Raw genomic sequence first — 22,872 nt, forward strand, 5'->3', positions numbered from 1 at the left:
AAGGTAAACTTCAATTTCTTAAGTACTATGGCCCAAACTAGGAACACCAGCCTGGAGTAAACATACATAAACCCATGGAGAACCTTGTTTTCCCCTGACGAATCTCCAAATGGAGATCACATGCAACCTGGTCTGACACTGGGGTGGCACACGGAGCCTACAGCCACCGACCTAAGGAGAGCCCTCTGACCTACAGTGTGACGTGCTACACACACACAAACACACAGACACCACATCCTGTGGCCCCGGCATATGGGCCATGAATCATTCACAAAGCTTCTGAATTAATTATTCATCCAAACCAAACACCAAACACTTTGCTAATTGTCCAGGAAGAGGTGGGGGCTGGCAAGTGAGAAGAGAGATTGATCGAAGAAGAGAGAATCCGCACTGCAAACAACTGATAGTACCAAGACGTCGTTTACTTTAAACAACACAGTGATGACACACGGCAAGAAAATCGCCTCCTCCAAGTTAGTCTGGTAAGTAACACAGACTGCCTCAGAAACACAAGGGGAAGATCACGCTGTTCTCTCCCAAGTTCTGATCAAGGACACATCCTGTGCCACTCTCTCCTGTTCCTTCAGTCCCAGACTTAGCAAGACTGTGAGCTCAGCGGGCACACACTCAATATCAATGGCCTAGAGTTAGTCAAGGTCTAGGATCATGCTTTGTGGTTGCAATAGTGGAAAATACAAATAAATACAACAGAATCTAGCCCAAGTGGGCCATGGGCAGACCCAGAATAAGATGGCCCTCAGATTGATGGGCAGGATGCACAGATCTGGCTTCTAACTTCTACACTGAATTTGAATTTGTTTAGCATCTATTAAAGGTCTGAGTTGACAAATTACTGTGGAGAGCAGGGAAAGGAGAACATAACCCTACAGTCAGCCTCAGTAAAGAAGTAAGAGGCCCACAAAAATATCACAAGAGGAAAGGCAATCAGGGAAAGTCATATAAATGTTGGGTACACAGCAGAAGGCTATTTCTCTGAGGAACCATGTCTTTCACCAGACAGAACATCATAGAACAGTCTTGCTAGAGACAATTAATAATAATAATAATAATAATAATAATAATTTTAAAAAGAAAAGTGTAATAGCAATGTAAGGCAACAGAGGAAAACTATTTGAGACAGGGCAGAAATAGAAGAATCCAGCCTTGCTTGGGTGAAGAAGACAGGTGGGCAATGACCCTCAAAACAATAAAGAGAACAGTCAGTTGTTGAAGTCTCAGATGACTCAAAATAAAGACATTTTTCTTGCCATTTCAAAGGGGAAAGAAAATCTTGTCAAGCCAAGCATGTGATAATGAACCAAAGAAAGCGGAAACTTGACATTAGAAGTCGTTACTCAGGAGTATCTCAGGAACTGGGTCCATTATAATAATCATGCTGCAGCTTAAGATCTCAGCCACCAAAGACTCAGGACTCCCAAAAAATTTGGTCTGATCCCTCACCCCAAAAGTCAAATGGGAGAGTACTGGTAGAAAAACATATCATCCCCAGTCATCCATTGGATTTCTGGGGCCTCTGGTCTAGTGTTCTCACTATAATGTCAGTGTACAAACCAACAAAGAGAAAAGAAAAATGTCTGTAATCCACTATCGCTAAGCATTGACAAAGCCATCAAACATAACAGAAAAGTCTGGATGACAGGAGATAAAAACCAGACAAATTCTCAAGCTCACTGCGGAGCTTGGGAGGTGACTTGATTGAATGGTCCTATAGTGTGGGTCTGAGGCTCATTTGGTGAAAATCTATTGTTCCTATCCCTAAGGGGGAAATGTTTCCACACACAAATGTTCAATGTCACGCTGAGAAGCTCACGACTCCCTAAACTCTCCCTTTCTAGCCCTTCCAAGTTATAGCAAATAACCTGCATTTACTCAGGAACCCTAAGTAGACCCAGGCAGGGCCTAGGATTATCCTGGCATCCAGAACCCACTACAAGGTCTCTTCCTGAGAACCAGAGAAACTACCAATTCCACTGATATAGATGATGGTGTTGGAAAGGACATTCTTTTGAATGTCCTGTTCAACAGGAAAAGGTCAAAAATATAGAAAAAAATCAAAGATCTAATCTCTCTCTCTCTCTCCCTCTCTCTCTCTCTCTCTCTCTCTCTCTCTCTCTCTCTCTCTCTCTGAGTCTGTGTGTGTGTGTGTGTGTGTGTGTGTGTGTGTGTGTGTGTGTGTGTGTGTGTGATAGAAAGAGGTGGGGGAGAGGGAGAGATGGGGGAAGAGAATATGTACATACACATGTATGTGCATGTGTAGCCCTAGGATGTCTTTATAAAGAGACAAACAAACACACCCTATTTATAACCTCTTGATGTCTCATTTTGCTTTTACTCTATAACATATGTGGAGGTGGAAGGAGGATTGTCTTTCAAAATTCATGGGCTAGGCTTTCCTTCCTCCCTCCCTTTATATGAATACAGACAAATCTCAGTTTCTCCTATAGAGAAATGAGTCTGCTCACAAACAGCAGGTTAGAATTATTAGTAAAACAAGTCTCCATCTTTCCCAAGGTAAATTCAGTTTCAAACATCTACTAAAGACCAGGCTTTGTCTGCCATACTGGAAAGCTGGGATCATAGGACTGGACCTCTCCACAAGGACAGATCAACTGGTCAGGACCAGAGGTTAGGGATGTCAATAAAGCTGGAAGAAAGGGGAGGGTCCCTAGCGCAGTTTATAGAAAGGAAGTAGAATCTAGGCCTGGGGCAATTTGTAGAAGCAAATTATGCTTTCTTTAAAGGAAGGAATAAGCTTGCAAATCCTCCCAACAAAATCACAGATAAAGAGCAAAATCTGCTGGGGAACATCTTTGCATTCAAGATTCTCCTCAGGACAAGATATATGAAGAGCACACATGAAACATGGATGGAGATATAGTCTGATAAAGGATAACCCATATGTGGACACATACCTAGACCCTACATCTATTTTCAGGAGCTACAAAGTTTCTTACCACTCTTGTTTCTTATTTTCTTCTATCTCTTTCCCTCCAGGACAGCTGTTCTCAGGAGCACCATCAAATTTTAATGAGTTCCTTTCTCTGTAGCACCGGGGTCAGAATACAGATAACTTTACGGAGCATTCTAATGACGTTTGGTGAATAGTAGAAGGAAGAAGAGAACTACAGGCAGAACATGATATTAGCAACAATGAAGGAACCAGATGATTTCAAGTATGTCCTTCCACCAAATCTTAACCTTTTTTAGGTTAGTTAGTATCTCTCCCAAAATTAAGACTCAGGAACTCTACTAGCCCAATTACCACCAGTGAAGATCATTACCTAGATTTTATTCATTTTTGTCTTTGTAACTGCCCTTAGGTGTCCTAGAACTTGCTTTTTGTAGACCAGCTAGCCTCCAAGTCACAGAGATCTGTCTGCTTCTACCTCCTGAGTACTGGGTATAAAGTGTGTGCCACCATGCATGGCATGAAATAATCATTTTCTTAAAAAACAGAAAAGAGGCATGCATTTTTACGCACATGTGTGTATGCATGCATATCAATTAACTCGTTTGTTAGTTAATTCAAACTTTTGAATGGAACAGCTCTTCTTGATCTAGTTACAGGACCCTATATAGAAGACTGCCCACAAACTGCATTATGGAACAACATAATTGAAATTGATACCCCAAAGGACTATTTCAGCATTAGTGCCACAATAATAATTCTTCTCCAAAGACTTATGGTAATCATTTCTTTGCTTCTGTATATAATCTATTTATTATAGCTACACTTACCCATAGCTAAATGTTAACTCTTCAACCATCTTGGTACAAACTAACAATAGAGAAGACATGACTAAATGGATCAGCTGTTTTTTCTCTGAAACTGGTTCCTAGACCCCTGCGCTTCCGGGACACAAAGTTCAGAGTCTAACAGGCATTAACCAGCAGGGTTCTCTAGGCCAACTTAGAAAGTCATCAACAGCCTCGGCTGGCTAACTCCCACTGGTCTCTATGATCCTGAAGGGGAGGGAGGATAAACATAGAACAAGGCAAATTGATTCTCGTTCTTATCATTGCAAGTCTCACTAAGAGGAAATAAAATGATTTAATGGCTTCTTATACCTGTGTCTACCAAGTGTCAATGCCTTTGAGGAGAAGGAAACCAAATTCCCCATTCTTCACAGCCTCCTTACTAAACTCTGTTGTGGCTTTTGCTGATTATTACTGGGCCATGTACACACCAAGCATTCAACAGAAGGTTTGTAGAGAGACCCGAGTACAACAAATTTATTTCCCTGGTCTTTTCTTCAGCATTCATATAATAACCTCAAATTATAATTATATATTTAAATATTTACACATACACACACACACACACTACAGCCATGTGAAAGCTCTTTGAAGGCAGGTATCTCATTACCACTTCAGGCCCAGTTCTTAACAAAAGTTTCATGCATGTACAGTATTTATTTAATAGTGTCACTAATAATCAATAGAGGATTGTTATATATTTCATATATGTCTGACAATATGAGCATTTCATTTAACCCTCATGCAGACAATGGAACAATCATCACTGCTGTTTTGCAAAGTTTTCCCAAACTGATATTCTCCTTTTCTCTTTCCAACAGTGCAATATTGTTGCCCAATTAGGACAAGATCTTCTTGTTTTGTTGCAACAAGCCTGTAGTTATTTGTCAATAGGATGCTAAGAGAAATTACGTACATCACTTATACACCAAATGAATAAGAGGATTCCTCCTCCATACTCTTCTTCTGGCTCTAGGTGACCATAAATGATCATGAGACCCGGCAGATGGTAGACTCATAGGTTAGGGCCTTGGTCTCTAAATCAGTAACTAAAGAAGAAGACTGTAAACACACTTGTTTATTTAAGGAACATGAGATAAGCCTATTATGCTAACCCAAGAAAGTTGAGAGGTTATTTTTAGGACATTTAACCCTGCTCAAGCTAGAACACCACTCCTACAAGAAAAATATTTATGTGCTTTATTAACATCATAGATTCGAGGAAGTTAAGCAATTTGGCCAAAAAGATACCTCAGTAACATAGCTGAAATTCAAACTGAATCTGTCCACACCAAAATCTTTTAGTCTTGTGAATTGGCTACACCATCAAGGTAATTTAGCATTGCTGAGAGATCTATGAGATCACTATTTTCATTCACTACCAACTGCAGAGTAGGCAAACAATTCCATGTCTTCTAAAGTCTCTATGACCTGGAAACTTTTTTTGTAGGCAGGGTCCATGATAATGCCTGGCACTCAGTAAGCACTTAATAATTAGATGGATGGAAAGAGGGAAAATGGATGGGAAGGACAGAAAAGCAGTGTTACAAAGAAAGCTGCTTCAGGAATACAGTCCTGGAGAGGATACTCATGTTTGAGTCGATGGTGCTAAACCTACAGGTAGTGTCAAGAAGACTTGGTGAGGAGGAAGAAGAGCATGGTTGGGAGCAAAAGTATCAGGGAAGTGGGGAAGGAATTTGAAGAACATAATTGGAGGTAAATTTAATCAAACCATATTATGTGCATGTTTGAGATTATCATACAATACAAGAAAAATAAAGAAATCTGGCAAAAGAACACCAGCTTTCTATTCCACCCCTCCCCCAGGCCACCACACTCCTGCAATAAGAGCCAGGGACAGTGAGAACTTCACAGACTAGATTACACCTCCTTGCCTGGTTCAGATTCCCCTGTGAAGTCTCTCAGCTTGTGACGAATCTATACATCTGCATTGGTGAGTTTCAGGAAACAGAAATGCATCTTAAAAAAAAAAAACACCTCTCTCATTGCTCTCATCTCTCAAATAGTAATCAATTCAACATTTATGTTCAAACTGAAAAGTCTTCAAAGCATGTTCTTTTATGGCACTAAAACTATACAACAAGAGGAAAGATGGGTAAGTTGCCAATAAAACAAAACTATCCAAGGACCCATTTCTAGCCAATAGGGAAAGACATTGATCTGTGGGCTGATCATAATAGATGTGACCTCAGGCAGTTATCTGGGTGTTAACAATCCAACTGACATTCTTCTTCTCACTCTTAAAGAGTAGACTGCCCCACGTAGAACTGAGCTCAGACCTGGCTTCAAATGTTCTGGTCTCCTGTGTCTATCCCATCTGTATACTCTGATCCCATCAAATTGCTCTGTGCTTGAGTGTAAGAGCTATGTCCAACTTCTCCCAAGCACACCTACACAAGACCAAACACTAGCATCCTCCTTCAGCAAGTGACCTTCCAACTAGACATCCTTCAGAGTTCTGAGTCCCTGCCCTTCTTCTGTGACAGTGGGTTGGATCCTTCATCTTTTCCTATCTCTGTGATAAAATTACCATAAACAAAAGCAACTTAAGGAAAGGCTTGCTTTAGCTTATAGTTTGAGGAGGGTGTAGTCTATCATGGTGGGCAAGTTACAGTGGCAGGAGCTTGAAGCAGCTACTCACACCATCCACAGTCAGGAACCAGATGGAAGATGGATCCCAATGCTTAGCTCACTTTCTCCTTGTAATGCAGTCTCTGACCCAAGCCCAAGAAATAGTGCTATCCACATTTATGTTGGGTTTTCTACTTCAATTAATGTTATCAACATAATTCTTTCATAGGTAAACCTATGTCTCCTCATTGATTACAGATATTATTGACAGACAACACTGTAATTGTAATTAAGCACGCTTAATTACAATGGTTCAACAATTCTTATCTTACATGTGTGAGAACCTCTTTATAATTTCAACACATTCAAGTCCTACTCCATTCCCTGGAGGACTGATATATCAAAACCACTATTCACTCAACTCTGTTTAGTATAGGTAAGGGCACCTAGGCATACAGAAATTAGGTTGGTTGCCCCATAGTCAAACAGGTAGTAAACAGCTTAGTGGATGAGCATGGATTTACTTACCTATTACTGCCCAATTGTTAGTCACTATGCTTTGCTGACTCATCAAAAAGAAGAAAAAGCTACCATTCAACAACAATAGAAATGAATCTATATGTATAAATCACAACACCATGTACACACTTTAGAAAAACTATACTGTGATACCTATGTGTAGAAAATATTATCTGGAAACAGCCAGTTCTGGATGGGACCACAGATTTGCTCACCTATTACAATAATTCCAGGAGTTCCCAGGTCCCACGGCACCCAAGTTGAATACCACTGGAATAACTGGTGAACTCTGAGATCCAATCCTGCTTTAAGGTTACATGACTGGGTGTAAAATTTGTATCCCTGGAAAAGGTGTTGCTGTTTGACTTCTGTGTGGTTTCAATCCAGTAATTGCTTGGGCAAGCTAAAACCACAGAAGCTCCTCCCCCTTTATTTGTAGACCTGCTTGGTAAAATATTGATCTGATCAGAGTCTCTGTAAGAGGAAGAACCTCATCCAACTTCTTCTGTTTGAGATATTTAGCTTACTGAAAGACTCACAATCCAAGTTATTTCAATAGACAGAGCTCAACAAAAAGAAAGTAAGAAAGGGAGGCAGGGAAGAAAGAAGAAAGGAAGGAAGGAAGGAGAGAGAGAGAGAAGGAAGGAAGGAAGGAAGGAAGGAAGGAAGGAAGGAAGGAAGGAAGGGAAGGAAGTTGAATATACTCCTGGAAAAAGAGGTCATGAAATACAAGTGGTCATCAGAAAAGACCAGAGCGAGAATTTAATGTTCTATATCTATCATAACAATCAAATATGAAGGACACATCTGGGAGGTCTGCTTGATAATAACATCATACTTAGAAAGGGAAGGGTTCCATTTCCCATTCTCAAATGGAAAGCAGGGAGGAGGTAAATTACAAAGCACTCTGAGTTCCCCACAAAGAACCCCTAGATCACAACATGTTATATTTATCGTGGTTATTAACAAGAGTTCAATTAGGATCCAGATTAAGCATCATGATGTGTCATAAGGAAGGAGCAGAGAGAAGAGAAACATCCCATAAACAAGCAATGTGGGTTGGCTTGATCTTTTGACTATTGTTCTATTTGGAAACTAAAAAATCATAATAATCATATAGCAATGTTCTCAGCAAAGCATTTTTAAAATAATTTCTCTGTTGAATGCTGAAAATAAAAGCCTACACATTCATCAATTCTTACCCATTATTTGAATCAGTAGGAGATGCTCAAAGCATGATCTTAGAGGGCAGGAACTAAATCTCCACTCTAGGCAGGTTAACAAATCTTTAGAATGCAATAGGGTTACATTGTATGGTCTAGGATGGGTTTTGGTACAACTTCAATAAGTTAAACAAAAGTATAGTTGAGGGCTGAAGTTGGAAGGAGGAGATAAGGGGGAGGATGGGGATTCTTTGAGGACTTAGTTCCAAGTTCCTATTCTGAGCAGACATGGGATCATTCAGTGATATAATTCTCTTCCCAGAAAACAGCACCTCTGCCTGATGATCTGTTCACCATTCTCTTTAGATTCCCTTGGCGACTTCCTATAAAACATTCCTTTCTTGTTTCAGCTCACTGTCACCACAAGTACCCACACAGTCTTATTCCTTCCCAGTTGTGCTTAGTATGCCCTGTGTCCAATCCTGCACACATACCCTCCCCTCTGCCCCAAGCTCTCCTCACTCTTCCCCTCCTTCCCCTTCCACTGCCTCAGTCTCAAGATCATCATAATTTTCTTACCCTCCCCTTCTCCCTTCAGTTTTGGTCCAGGATCCTAGAGCTCTAACATTTCTCTCTGCTTACTCAGCATACCTCTGTGCTTCAGTTTAAATGTCTATCTCTCTTCTTCATTAGACAGCAAACTCGAAGACAATAGGAACTATCTCTGTCCAGTTCTGAATCTCTAGCAGTCAGCTTTCTGTTTGAGTATGGGATAGGTTGCCTCTTCCTTTTCCTTTTCCTCCCCTCTCAACTCTTTAAAAGTCATCTTTCCCTCCATGGTTCAAAGGTCTAAATGTCAGTGCTGAATAAGCTTAAGCCTCAGTGGGTTAGGTCACAGAGGTGCATCGTTCTGGTTGTCTCCTCTTACTCAACAGCAAAGTCATCCCAAGCCATGACAGTTTTACCTGCAGCTCCCCATGTCCAGTCAAGGGGTCATAAGGTTAGGAATAGCTACAAAGGTCCAGCTGGGTTCTGGAGGGTCATGATGCAGGATGTCCCTTCCGTGTTGATGTAAATCACTGCAAAAGCATGGCTGATAGCTGATGGGAACTGAAGTGTGAAGCAGTCACACCTGTCACTCTGGCTCCAAGTCACTGTCCCAGAGCTTGAGGCCAGGGAGAAAAGTCATGGCCTTGAGCCCCTTCCCTATCTATCCTGTCACCAAGGCCCAGGCAGCTGACAGGAGAGTGGCAGCCGAAAAGGTAGGAATTGAAAGAAAGACAAGGGGGAGGAAATAGGAACTTAGTTCTTTTCTGTGCAAGGGCTGACTGGACATTACTGCTGGACAAAGGAGGCCTGTCTTCTCCTTCTTCTGTGGGGCCCTTCTGACCTATATATAGGGTTAGGTTAGGGTTATGAAAAGTGGGGGAGGAGAGATCCAGAAGACAAAGGAATAGGAAGATTGGAAAAATGGGGCTCTAGAGGAGGGGAAATTCTCATTGTTAATAAAATTAAAAATGAAAGCCTCCATTTCAACTTTTACTCTTGGGATTTCTTTGTTGTTCTTCCTAATAATAGCCATGGAGGACTTTCCCGGTGTTGATAAAATTAGATATACTACTAAAAAGAAGTGAGAGCTAACCTATTGTTCAGTTTTGTCTTGGCACAAAATGATGATAAAAGAAACTTTTAACAGCCATGGTATCAGAATTCGCGATAGTTTCAGTGAAGCTGTTCTCCTCAGTTACAAGTGTAAGCAGGAGGGGTTGCCTCTGAAACACTGACTTTTGAATATTTTAGTTATAAACCTTTGACTTATAATGCTCTGGGCTCTTGCTTTGTACTGAACAAACCACCCTCCATGCCCTGGCTCATACGTCCTACTTCGAAGAGTCTGGACAAAGCACTTAGCCTGGTGTGCATCAGCTTTCTCTTCCGTGGAAAAGTCAGACAAATTTACCCTTCTCCTGGATATAACATGCAGTGACTGTGGCTGAGTAACTTGGCCTTAACTGGCTTTTACTGACTCTCCATTACGCCAGCCCACCCACTTTTTGTCTTCTGAAATCTAGGCTGCCATGCCTCGCCCTTCCCTTTCGAAACCACTGTATAAGCACATGTACTACCCCCTGACTTCATTGACATTAAGCAGTGCCTCGTGTCCTAACATTTCACGCCGATGCATTTATACTTAACTGCGGACTATATTTACAACACAGACATGAGTTACAATGTCTACTTAAGGGAGAAGATGTATTTTATCCACAGAGAGGAAACACAAACACCCCCTTTAATGTCTACTCTGTCTTCGGAGTCTATAGAATGAGGTCATATGTTATACCCTCTACTTTGCCAGCACATCTCTACTTTCACAGCACCTCACTCATCCATGCCCATGAAGTGAATGGCAGAAGGTTGGGAGTGGTCTTCAGAGAATGCATTTGCTACTGTTTCTGTCTCTAAATCACCTTTAATAAACATAAATCCAAGAAGAAAAGCCCCAGACAAATGTCCTCAGTATCACCAAGCTTCCTTCACCTCCTTTGCCTTAGCCTCTTGACCAACACCACAGCTAAATTCTTGCCCCATTCTATTGGCTCTTGACTAAACTTCCACTAATGGGGACAAGAAGAAGTCTTTTGAGAAAAGAAGTCTAACACCAAAACTGCAGCTGGAATACAGATGGTGCTCAATAAATATCTATTTAGTGAACTAGTGATAGATCTCGTCAGGAGAGAGAGAGAGAGAGAGAGAGAGAGAGAGAGAGAGAGAGAGAGAGAGATATGCACGAGAAAACTTTGCCTACTGAATCTATGTATAATCTGTCAAGTTCTAGCTGGCATTCTTGTTTGGAGCCTCCCTGAGTGTACAGAATTCAGAAAAGACCGTTAAGTTTCACATGTGGCCCTATGCCTACCTCTTCCCCTGACTGAACCTTTTCATTCTAAAAATAAAGAATAATATAACAAGCAAAATTCTGCATCTGAACCATATCTCTCCCATCATACAACTGGAACAGAAATACTGTTCCAATAAAAGAAGTGGCTGCATGGAGCACAAGCTGTAGTGCTCCCCGGGCACAGAGCACTGAGCAGAGTGCCAGCGATAAGGGGGGAGGTCTGCCATAGAAGCAGCTCCCAGCTCTGCTCCAGAGGAAGAATTTCAAAAGCAGTGGAAGCTAAGAAATCACAGACCTCCCTACCAGCAGTATTAAGGACACCAGGTTCCTAGGCTCCTGTTTCACTGAAGCTGGAAAGCTCAAAACCCATCATGTCTCCTCCCTTAGTGTCAGTTTCCCATCTACAAAATTATAAGCTCCTTGCCTCCTCCCTTTTTTTTTTTTTTTTCTGGAGCTGAGGACTGAACCCAGGGCTTTGCGCGCCTCCTCCCTTTACCCAGTCTTTCTTTCTCCCACTTCTGGCTTCGGCCCACCCACAGCTAAAAGGGTAAGTAAAAGACAAGTCGGTAAGAGGGATCCCACGAGGCTCCCTGACATGATTTGCTATATAAATACCCAGGGCTATCACACTATTACTGCAGGGATTTGAATCGGGCTGGGGGCCCCTGGGGCTGCATAAGCAACACCTCCCCCACATTTTCAGCACCAGAAAGACAAGGCTCCCAGAGGAAAATTGTGCTTTCCTCGATCTTTAGCTGCTAGGGAAACTCATGTTAGGGCAGCCTTCTTACAGAAACCCTCTAAAAATACCTATCGATGTATATTTAGCTCCAGATATCATCCTCCTACAAACAGGCTTTGGGCTAAACCACTCTGTGTATGCCTCTGGCTGGAAGCTGGGGCTGCAGGATGGCTGGTCCCACTCCTCTGCCGCATTCCCCTGCCCACGATTTCCTTTGTCTTCCCTCACTCTTCTAGGTTATACACTCACTCCATGCAGGCTGGAGCTGAAGATGCAGAACTCATCCACTTCTCTTTGCCCTGTCTTTCCTCAGAGGTGATCCCAGGGTAAAAAGAATTTTTAAAAGAAGTGTGCAGCGTCCAGAACAGAGTTAGAAGTAGGATTCCACCCCCAGCTTAAAGTCTTCAGAGATCCCCTGCTTCTCTCAGATTCCAGTATAAACGCTCCTGCATGAACTAGGCTGGCTCCCGTTGACCTCTACAAAACTGTCTCTCACTACTGGGTTCTTGGGAATGCCCTCTGTCTCTCTCCTCATATTTCCCACCCCCAAACATTTGTGCACCCACCCCTTTGTGCACCTCAATGTTATTTAAGTGTTATTTCCTTAAAGAAGCTTTCCCAAGAGCCAAGTATGATACCCTTCTTCTGAGTGTTCATGACATGTAGACTCACTGTCCTGGTGAGGGACACATGACCTATCCTACCCACACCTAGCATGGTGCCATAGGCTGCGGGTACTCTGTAATGTCTTTTCAATAACTGTTGAGTGGCTGTCTGAGCCTGGTGGCAAGAACCTTAGCAGAGGCGAAAGGCATAGGAACAGCCATGAATACTAGTGCTTGCACTTCACGTTCACTCAACCAGGCCATAGCCCCACTGCACAGTTTATCATCAGGCTACCAAAGTGTGTGCTGAGCTTACTGACCTTTTGAATGGGATGATATCCCATTCTGACTATCTGACCACCCAAGATCGGCTTTGAACTAGAGAGTAGCTCTGTAGGAGAGCAGCTCACCAGGACTGTAACGCATCTGAAAACAAAGATTCTTTAAATGTAAGAGGAACAACATACAGCTCACCACTGGACCTGAACCAAATCATGTGCAGTGGAAACAAAGAGTGAACTTCTTCAGCAGCTGAAGAGCATCTCTAAGACGCTAGTAGCATCTCTAAGCTCAGAAGATACTAAAGGCAGACAGGCTGGGTTCAAACTCTGTTCGTCAGATAGAACTGCCTCTCTTACGGGCAGGAGGACTGGTCCAGGATCTCAAGGAAGAATGAAGAACCACAGCTAGCACATAATTCTACACATCATGACTTTCTCTACATCCCTACTTTCATGCCGACTTGCCTATGACAACATTTACTTTATAGTTTAGACACAGTAAGAGATGAACAGGACTAACTAACAATTATCATACAAGTTACAAAAACACACACTGTAGAAAAATTGCCAACATTACTGCCTTCACAACTGGGGACATCATGAAGTAAAGTAAGGAACTCTGGAGCACAATGATTGCAATACCTTGAAAAGAGAACCTGGTAACAGGGGGCAGGGGGAAGTATAAACATGTATTGTGGAATTGTGGATACCCTGGAAAAAGAGATAGTCTCAGGCAGGCTAGTGAGGAATAGCCAGAGATCTTACCATGCTACTCAGAAGGGAATGCCATTCAATACTTAGGAAGTGTCCACTTAATATTTTGAGGCTGTGGTTGACCACAGGTAATTGAAATTGCAGGATGCTAAAATATGGGTAAAGGAGAGTACTGTAGCATTCACTTGGATATAAGTGCATTGTTAAAGTGTTCTGTGCATTAGATTATTCATCCCTGAAATGGACCTGGAGAAACTAATTAAACCTAATAATTCTTATCTAAGGTACTACTTTTATGAATTAAAAATATTATCTGTGGAATGTAGTCTTTGGCCCAGGGTTTACTAAATGCCACTATTATAGGACAAATGAGTGCTGGCTTCTCCCTGTACCCCACTCAGCTTCCTCTAAGAAGCCTCGATCACTTTCCAAGAAGACAAAATATTTATTAGCCTGGAGTACAAACCCTCAGCTTCCATTTCCCTAACAGAATAAGGTAGGCAGAAGGAGTTGTAGACACAAATCCCAGTGAGACCAAAGGGAAGGTGTGAGGACTCTCACTACTCCAGGTCCAGGGCTCGCTCACCACTCTTCTTGCATCCTGTAGAGGATGTAAGACTTTGGTAGTGGAACAAATAATACATCAGAATTTACAAGCAGTGACTACATATCAGACTCAGGGAATACAGAGATGAAAAAGCTCATAAAACCTAGCTGTCTCCCCAAATTCTGCTCTTAAAGTGGTTTAGAGATGACTGAGTTCTTATCATCCTCTATCATTCTCTGTAAGTTTAGGTTCAATAACTTCCTACTGAGATTAGTATATAATGGTTATTTAAAGTAATGTAGAAGATTCCAGGTGGCCTGACAAGAGTTTAAACATAAAGCCTCCTGAGTTATTACCAACTCAAGAACAGTCCCAAGGTGTAGCAGACAGAAGTTTGTTTCAGCAAATTACACTGATTTGGGTGTTATTCGGTCGATAAGATTTGTCTTGTTGAATAAGCAAATGGGTGAATGAATGGGTGTCTCAATAAGCCAACCTATGAAGAAGGCAGCTGGATCTTTTGATCTACTTGTCAGGCACCAAACAACATTAGGTTAAGAGCTGACCGTCTTTGCCGTAGGGCAAGGTACTGTATTGCAAGCCCACGGGGTGATGCCTCAGAAGGACACAGGAGAGCCTGCCTTCTTCAAACCACAGTTGCACCTCCTGCTTTGTGTTGGAAGCACTTGTATGATGATCTATATCCCTGCTGTGCTCCATCCACTGTTCCTCGGGGACCAAATGGATATGGATTATGGAGATTTACAACTACAGAGGTGTGAGGTAGTGGTATAAGAATGAAGACATTGCAGAATGCGCTTAGAGGCAGAAGATGTGGGCTCGGGTTCCTAGATCAGTGATTCTCAAACTTTCTAATGCTGCAACCCTTTAACACAGTTATTCGTGTTGTGGTGACCATCCCCCAACCATAGAATTACTTCATTGCTACTTAATAACTGGAATTTTGTTACTGCTATGAGTTGTGATGTAAATATATGTTTTCTGATTACCTTAACCAGCCCTGTGAAAGGGTCCTTGATACCCTACCCCAAGGGGTTGCAACCCACAGGTTGAGAGCCACTGTCCTAGATAGTGTCTGCTGTTTCGACACATGCCCTCTATGAGCCTTGATGGATTGTCTGGAAAATGAGGACAACAAGGTCCCTACTATAATCTAAAGGCCCCCTGCAAATATCCCTGCTGAAATTTAAACAGCACTGTGATATAGCAAGACTGGTGCCTTTCTGAGGTGATTTGGTCATGTGGACACCTTCCTAAGGCATAGACGCTATGCTAAAAACAGAATAGGCTACTTATGACAGGAGCAGACTCCTGCTCAAAGGGTGAGCTTGGTTAGTTTCCCTCTCTTCTTCAGCATATGATATCATTGACTCTGCGAGGACACAGCAAGAAGGGCCTCATCAGACACCAGTATCGACTCGTAAGACTTTTCAGATATCAGAATTGGAAGATATAAATCGTTTCTGTTTAAAAATATTTTTTTAAAAAAATACCGTGTCTGATACTCTGTGGTAGTAGAAAGTGGACTCGGACAGCCCTTTTTATGAGTTTATAGGGATTATATGAAATGACTGACTTAAACCATGCATGTCTTCAATTTACATGTCTAAGAACACTATGGAAGGTTAGGGATGACAGATAGAATGTGGGGACTGCAATCCCCCCAAATCCTTGTCTCTTAGCAGCAGGCTAATGATGACAGGTCTCGTGCTGAGCCAGCTGTATGATTCCACAGCATCCACCCTTCTGCCCCCGACCCTCCCGCCCCCCACCCACCACCAGAACTGAGAGCTAAGACTTTATGCAGCCTCAACCCTGAAGCACCGTGTCATGCTCCAACACTGTCAATCCCTCTGTGCACAGGAGTAGAATGTGAGGTGACACCTGAAGACAGGGTGGGAAGGAAGTGCTGTCAGCAGGAATAACTCTGGATGCAGGTGTCAAGAAGGAGGGGGAAAAAAAGGAAGATTGTGTGGCCAGGAGAGGGGATGCATAGAGCGGGCTTAAAAAAATAGCAGTCCTGCATCAGAGAGCATGATCTAAACCCCAGGATCTTTCACCAGATAGCAGGTGACAGTGAGAAAATGATATAACATCCTGGGTACTGGATAGTCCATCTCTGCAGTCTGTTCTGCCCACCTCACTAGTTGGTACTGCAACATATTAACTGAAGTTAAGACGCCATAATTGTAAAACGTCCCTAGTTTAATGCACCACTAAGAAAGAGAGAACACCATCAATGCTGCCTTACTAGCATTCTAAGACATGAGCTGACTCCAGAAATGGTGTGCCTCCTAGCCGCAAAGCAAGGTGGGAGGCAAATGTGCAAATATGGACAGTTCAATTACCCATTCCATTGCAATAGGTCAGAACCTCAGCCCTCAATGATCAAGAGCACAGTGAACCGTTGCCTGGAAACCATGTGACTAAGAAGAGCTCCTGTATGTTGGGCTGAAGGTGAGATGGGACTAGAACCCAAAGTCTTGTTGGTTCAACTAGGAAGTACCCATAGTCAAAGTTACCCAGAGAGCCATCAATGTCTGAGGAATCACCAAGAAAGCTGGACAGACAGCACAGACAGGACAATTGACTTGGCCAAGTGCTAACACTCCCTAGAGATGCAGGTGATGAACAGGAGTGTTCTTAGCTATAGCAGCAAAAGTGCCTGATTGGTTCCCTTAAATCTGCTCCTTCAGCTGTGTTGACAGCCCTTTTTAAAGTTCATATTGATCTTCCCTTGTCTGGTCAGATGGTAAGGGTCTTCCACCTCCCTATTCATATCAGATTCCCCACTTCCCACACCAGAACTACCAGATTTCCCCTGCAAAGTCTTATGGTACCTGGAGAAGACTGGTTCTGAGTCTGGATACTGAAGTTTACACATGCTCATGTATGTTATATAACGTGCCATGTCATTAGCATAAATTGTATGCACGTCCTCCCTCCTGGATGCTTTACATCGTCTCTAAATTGCCTACAAGACCATGCAGCATAAACACTATGTAAATATTAGTTATTCTATGCTGCTTACGGAAGGGAGATAAGAATGAAAAGTCTTTTCGGGCTCACTACAGAAGCATTTCCCCCAAATATTTCCTATCCACGCTTGACTGGATCTGCACAGAAGCCAAAGATACAGAGAACTGACTGCACTTCAACCTGTCAAACCGTCTAGTAAAGTGTGACATCCAAAAGACGTATGTTAGAGCATCTTTAATAATTATTTATCATAGCAAAACCCAGAAAGCAATCTAAGTGTTGAATAACAAGCAGAAACAAGCAGCAAGCTGTGTACATCCACTTAACAAAGTGTTCATCAGTCACCACAAAATTTCAGTAAAGTATGGAATGATGCGTGATCATATATCGAGAAAGGCAGCGAAATTACAGACATCTAAAACAAAGCTCCCTTCGCGTTAAAGGGAGGGAAGCAGATGCCGAAAGAGCCAGAAATTGCTCTTAAAATCAGAAATTGCTTTTAATCGGTGAACAAGGATTTTTTTCTTCTCTTCAGTTTTTTCTGTACTTTTAAAGATCAATATAAGACAGTTTAAAATAAAAATGAGTTGCTTAGACCCAAAACTTCAAATGTTTTCAGTGCATGTAACATTGAGCAGGATAAACACACACACACACACACACACACACACACACACACACACACACACACACACACACAAATCAACATGCTGCCACTAGAAACCATGTGGAAGTCTGTGATCCGTGCTTCTTCTGATCGTAAAGGGCAAGGGAGCTACTTTTGCAGGGGTATCGATGACTGCACGTGAACAATTGAGAAAGAGAGACACAGAAGGCTTCTGTGACAACCCTAGCCCCCCCAAAAGTATGATAAAAATGCTGAAGTATAGCTCCCCACTTTGAAGAATCGAAGGCTTCTAGTTGGGGGTCGAGGTGGGGAAAGACTCTGTTTTCTTTCAGGGGCTGGCCACTGGAAATCTGACCATGCTCTGGCAAGCATGCAAGCAACACAAATTGGACTTGTTTTTTTCTTCTCTTCTTTTTTTTTGAGGGGTGGGGTTGGGGGAGACCACAAGGGTAGGGATCCAGAAGGGGGAGACTGAGAAGTAGGTGTGATCAGGATACATGATGTGCATGATTATTCAGAAATAATAAATAAAAGTACTGTAAAAAAAAAAAAGCAAACACTAAAGACACCACCACCACCACCACCAATTCAAATGAAATAAAATAACACAACTCAAGTTCTCGCTTAGGACTTTTCTAATATAGTATATTTTACTAATTTTAGAGACATTTAAAAATCACTCCAGCTGCTACATTTTCTGCAAAAATATACTCCTGTGATACTATATATATTTTCATATTTAAAATGGAGCATTAGAACATTTCTTTTTGATAATGGCCTACAGAAAATCCTTTTGTAAGGCAATAGATACTTTATAAACATGAACATTCAGCCCTGTTTATCCACTACACATACAGAGGCTGGCTGCTTGTAAGCTATGTTCGAATCCAGTATATCTTCAACTACTTCTCTTTTCCTCAGTCACAATTGGCCTAAAAGCTAAAAATGTGAGCACCGTGTCTGTATTACAAGACAGTGGGTAGATACATGCTTCCAAGCTCACCTTCTCAGTCTCAACCCTTACCTAACTCCCTACAAATTCCTTTTTCCCTCATGTCTCACCGATCATAATGGTGGCTACACAATCCATCTCTTCAGTGTCCTGTCTTTGCTTGTCCTCACCAGAGAGTCAGGCAGCTAAGGCAGGGAATTTCCATGCCAAACACTTCACCTATACAAGTTTACTCTTCTCCCCTGCAATCACTAAAAACACAATGGGTTCAAAGACTCACAAGCCATAGAAACCCTGAAGAGTATTCTTATCACTCCTAATGCCAAAAGCCCATCACATCTGCTGCCAACAGCAGTGGATCCACCCATCATCTTCATACTATGTTCATACCCAAAGGAATGATGTTGCAAATATTCACCTAAATGGATCACCACCCTATATGTGCCTATGACACGAGGTCAGTTGCAATATATACTATACTAACTGCTAAGGAGTGACTTATCAAGTATTTTCATGTCATTCAATTTTATGCCATTAATAAATCCACAAATCCTTAATTCTGTTCTCAGTGTTTTAATCTTAGTTTTTAGTTCAGGAAAAAAAACATAATTGGAGTCTTCTCCAATCCCCAAAGAAACTACACCCAAGCATCTTTTGACTGATTTCTTGGGATGACCCCTTTCCTAGACCACCATGAGCTGCTTGCTTCAATAGAAAGGCCCTGTCTTGGAAAACTAGGTGTTGAGCAATCTAGCAAATATACAAAGAGAAGCCAGGCACCCCTGAGAGTCCCTGGCTCTGTTTAATGCAACATATACCCAGATCTTCCAAGGAGGAGTTCTTTATGGCCTGCCTATATGGAGTCTCTTAACTTTGATCTTTTTCTTCAGCTTCTACTGTACCTTTTTATCTCTGCCCACCATCTGTTCCTTATACTAGATACCTCATGTCACCATAAGCCTCCCAACACACACACACACACACACACACACACACACACACACACACAAATACACACACACGTGCATGCACTCACAAATAAGGGGAGCAAGAAGGAAGGAAGCAAGAAACAAGACTCACCCACTGAGGACCACAATGAAGTCCATGACATTCCAGCCGTTACGGAGGTACGAACCCTTATGGAAGATGAATCCTAGAGCCACGATTTTGATCCCAGCTTCAAAGCAGAAGATTCCAATAAAATATGGTTCTGTCTTCTCCTGTGAGGATGAAGAACAGACCAACAATAAAATAATTATTCTTTATCAGACACAGGCAAAGGCACACCTTGACCATCTCCTGCACACCTATGATGACCGGCCTTGAATATGGGTACAGCTTAGGTTATAGAAGGACCAAAAGGACCTGAAACTGCATGGAATATAGAGAAGGGGGAAAGGGCTGTAGACATGGACAGATGCGTCCCACCTGGGAACTAGACATTTTTCTTCTGGAAGTCTCTGATGTCATACCATTGCCCAGAATGAGTTTATTTCTCCATTCTTGGGTCTATACCCTAGCTGGAAACTTCAGAGTTCTCATGCCTGGGTCATTTGTCTGGCCACTCATCCATGTGTTTAGACTTAAAATAATGTGTGTCCTCTCTTCTGGAGAAATACATTAGACACGTGGATCATTTCTGTAGGAGAATAAGGATGTTGGCATTTAGCAAGTTCATAACCACCAACACACTCGGCTTTCAACATCCTTCTTCCCTGTTCCTTTTCACTCCAACAGTCCCTTAGGAAAGAAGAGTGGAGCAAATGGCCCACATGCCTGCCCTTTCTTTTTGCCTGTCATTTGATATACACACCAGTATTTGCAAAGCCCTCTTCCTCCTGAGCTCCAGCAGGGTTTATTGCTAACTTGAGTCTCATCAAAGAATAAAGACTTCATAGAGCTGTATAAGAAAGGAAGTGGGGAGGGGAGATTGAGTCAAGGGAACCAGGAGGAGAAAAGGAGAAGAAAGCAGGCACATACCAGTCTTCGGGACATTGGGGTCTTGTCATCCTCAGGAAGATGCTGCTCCAGGGCCAAGACGATGCAGTTGGCAATGATGGTGGCCAGGATCATGTACTCAAATGGCGTGAAACAGAGGAGTTAAGGATCAAGTTCGTGTAAGAGGGGATACAGCCTCTAGATGGCCATATACATCATATACATATACATAACATCATATACACAAACATATATACATAAAAACTTCTTCCTGCTGACCCTTGCAGTAGGAATGATTTACACTAGCAAGAAGGCATGCAGAATAGTGTATGACCACATAGGAGGCATTTTTGTTGAGGACTGGTCTGTGAAAATGAAGCATTTTCATTAAGAAAAGGGAAGCAGACAGGAAATATTTGAGTTAGACAAATGTCAGATACTCCAATCAGCGAGTGAAATAAAACATAAGTCCAGGAACTAAAGAGGGTTTCAAATTGATGGGAAAGAACAAAGCAAGAATCTTGCTCTTCCCATGCCTCAGGTACCTGGGCAGAAGAACCAGCTTTGGCCTCAATAAAGACCAAACTGTGGCTTTCTGTTACCCCTTTCAGAATTGCATCTGGAGTCACCCTTCTCTCTGGAGCCTCTGATCATCTGAGGGAAAGAGGAATCCCTGGAAAGGAAACCATTAACCCACTCCCTCCTATGGGAGCCCCCTTCTGTTTTAATAGCTGACACAGAATGCACATCCTGGAAGTCAGATGAAACATTTGGGCTCTTCTTATTCTCCCCTTAGATTCTGCATTTATAGGTAACACGAAGACATAGCCATAGTGTGGTTTGGAATCTCCAATGGCAGAATCCAGCCACTAGAACCAGACTGTGAATCCAATGAGTAAAATATACAGGCTTTTCCCTGATGCTTTTCTGAAGGGTGGCAAGGCATTCTCTGTGCCTTTTTGAAAAAACAAACAAACAAATAAACATGATTCAAGGCAGTCACCCTGATGCATGCAAAAAGGCTTTGCTGCAAGCACAGGGGAAGTGGGGCCATGGTTAGAGAAGAGAAATGCCAGCTCCCTCCCAGGGCCCAGTCATCCTGCAGGTTGGATTTCATCCTGTAATTACTGTTATGACAAACACGAGCCAGACGTGTCACTAGTCTTGCAGTTCAACCTATTCTCTGGCAAATTCCACAACTCAGGTGGGGGAGAAAGGTAGTATATTTCCCAAAGAGGGGAGGACAGAGACCATTCTCCTGTCACCCCCACAGAGCGGACCTGCCAGTGTAGGGACACAGGGCCTAAACACCTCTTTACTAGTACAGAACGCAGATCATTCTGAAGCCCCCAGAGGCTTCTCTTCCCATCTCCACTGTAACCCTGTGTTAATGGCATCAAGTGAGTATACAGGGATCTCTGGGGAGGGACAAGCAGTGGCCAAGTGCGCACAGAGACATGAGTAGTCCACCAGTTGTTCTCCCCTAGGCTAGCCAGGGGAGAAGGTGACTTTTCTAGTCCAAAGCATGCGGTAGTACCATCTCATCCCCACCACCATCATTTCCATGGATCCCTGAGTCACAGGCATTCTCCCACAGCTGGCAGTCCCTCCTTCCCACACATCTCCAGTTCACACATAGCATCCCCAGCCCAGAAATCCTCTGCTTCCTCATGCTCAGCCACCCGATCTGGAAAATGGATGAGCCTCATTGGACTTCCAAATGGACTTCTGCCCCAGATTCTACTATGCTTCCCAAAGCCCTCGCAGCTGGAGGGAAGCCACTGCCTGGAAGCCCATAAGTACTAGTAGGTACCCTTTTCTGCTTCAAAGTCTGGGAGCTAAGGGCAACCTCTGAGATCTGAACATGCTGCAGGCACACTAGCACACAGAGCCACTGTTTTAGGACAAGTCCCCACCCAACACACACCCTGGCAAGGCCATCAGAGCACAAGGATCAGAAGGAGTACACCTCTGTCATACAGCTGGCTCTAACCTAGAGCTTTTCATGTAGAGTGGCAAAAGGCTAACCCAGGGCCCAGCATCCCACAAGACTCTGGAGCAGGCTAAGCTATGCCAGGCTTGATGCTGATGCCTAGAATTCCAAGATAAATCTGATGACAGAGAGAATAAGGCAAAAGCGGAGGCTGAGGAATTTCTGACCTTGCCTGGGAACTTGGTCCAGAAAGGAAACTGACAGCGTGCCAAAGCAGCCTTGATGAATGGTTGCAGACGTTGAGGGCATCTGGGGTGCTGCCTCTACAATGTAGGTCACAAAATACTAGTGCTACAGAAAGTTGCAATCAAATAAATGAGGGAAGCCTGGGTTAAGTAAAGTTAAGTAGGTTCCTTCCCAGCAGGACTGCTTGGAGCCTTTAATGCTACTGTACACAGCATGTAACTGCATGCACAAAGGGTGGGGAGCGGTACACAGCACATTCCAGACTTGCTTCACCAGGCAGTCCTTTGTTTAGAGCATCTCTCTTGGGATTGGCACTCATGGGGACATGGTTAAGAG

General features: G+C 42.8%; 1 protein-coding gene across 2 annotated transcripts in view; it reads right to left on the minus strand.

The window, feature by feature from the left end:
* The window catches only part of Cacna1e (calcium voltage-gated channel subunit alpha1 E), a 484,040-nt gene that overhangs the window by 270,158 nt on the left and 191,010 nt on the right, over window positions 1–22,872 (minus strand). For both annotated transcript variants that reach the window (XM_087581477.1, NM_019294.3), the window contains 2 exon segments: window positions 20,400–20,505; window positions 19,500–19,639 (listed from right to left, as the gene is read on the minus strand). In XM_087581477.1, the coding sequence (XP_087437603.1) occupies window positions 19,500–19,639; window positions 20,400–20,505 (246 nt within the window).

This window comes from Rattus norvegicus, chromosome 13 (genome assembly GCF_021556685.1).
Source record: "Rattus norvegicus strain SHRSP/BbbUtx chromosome 13, alternate assembly SHRSP_T2T, whole genome shotgun sequence".
NCBI classification, from domain to species: domain Eukaryota; kingdom Metazoa; phylum Chordata; class Mammalia; order Rodentia; family Muridae; genus Rattus; species Rattus norvegicus.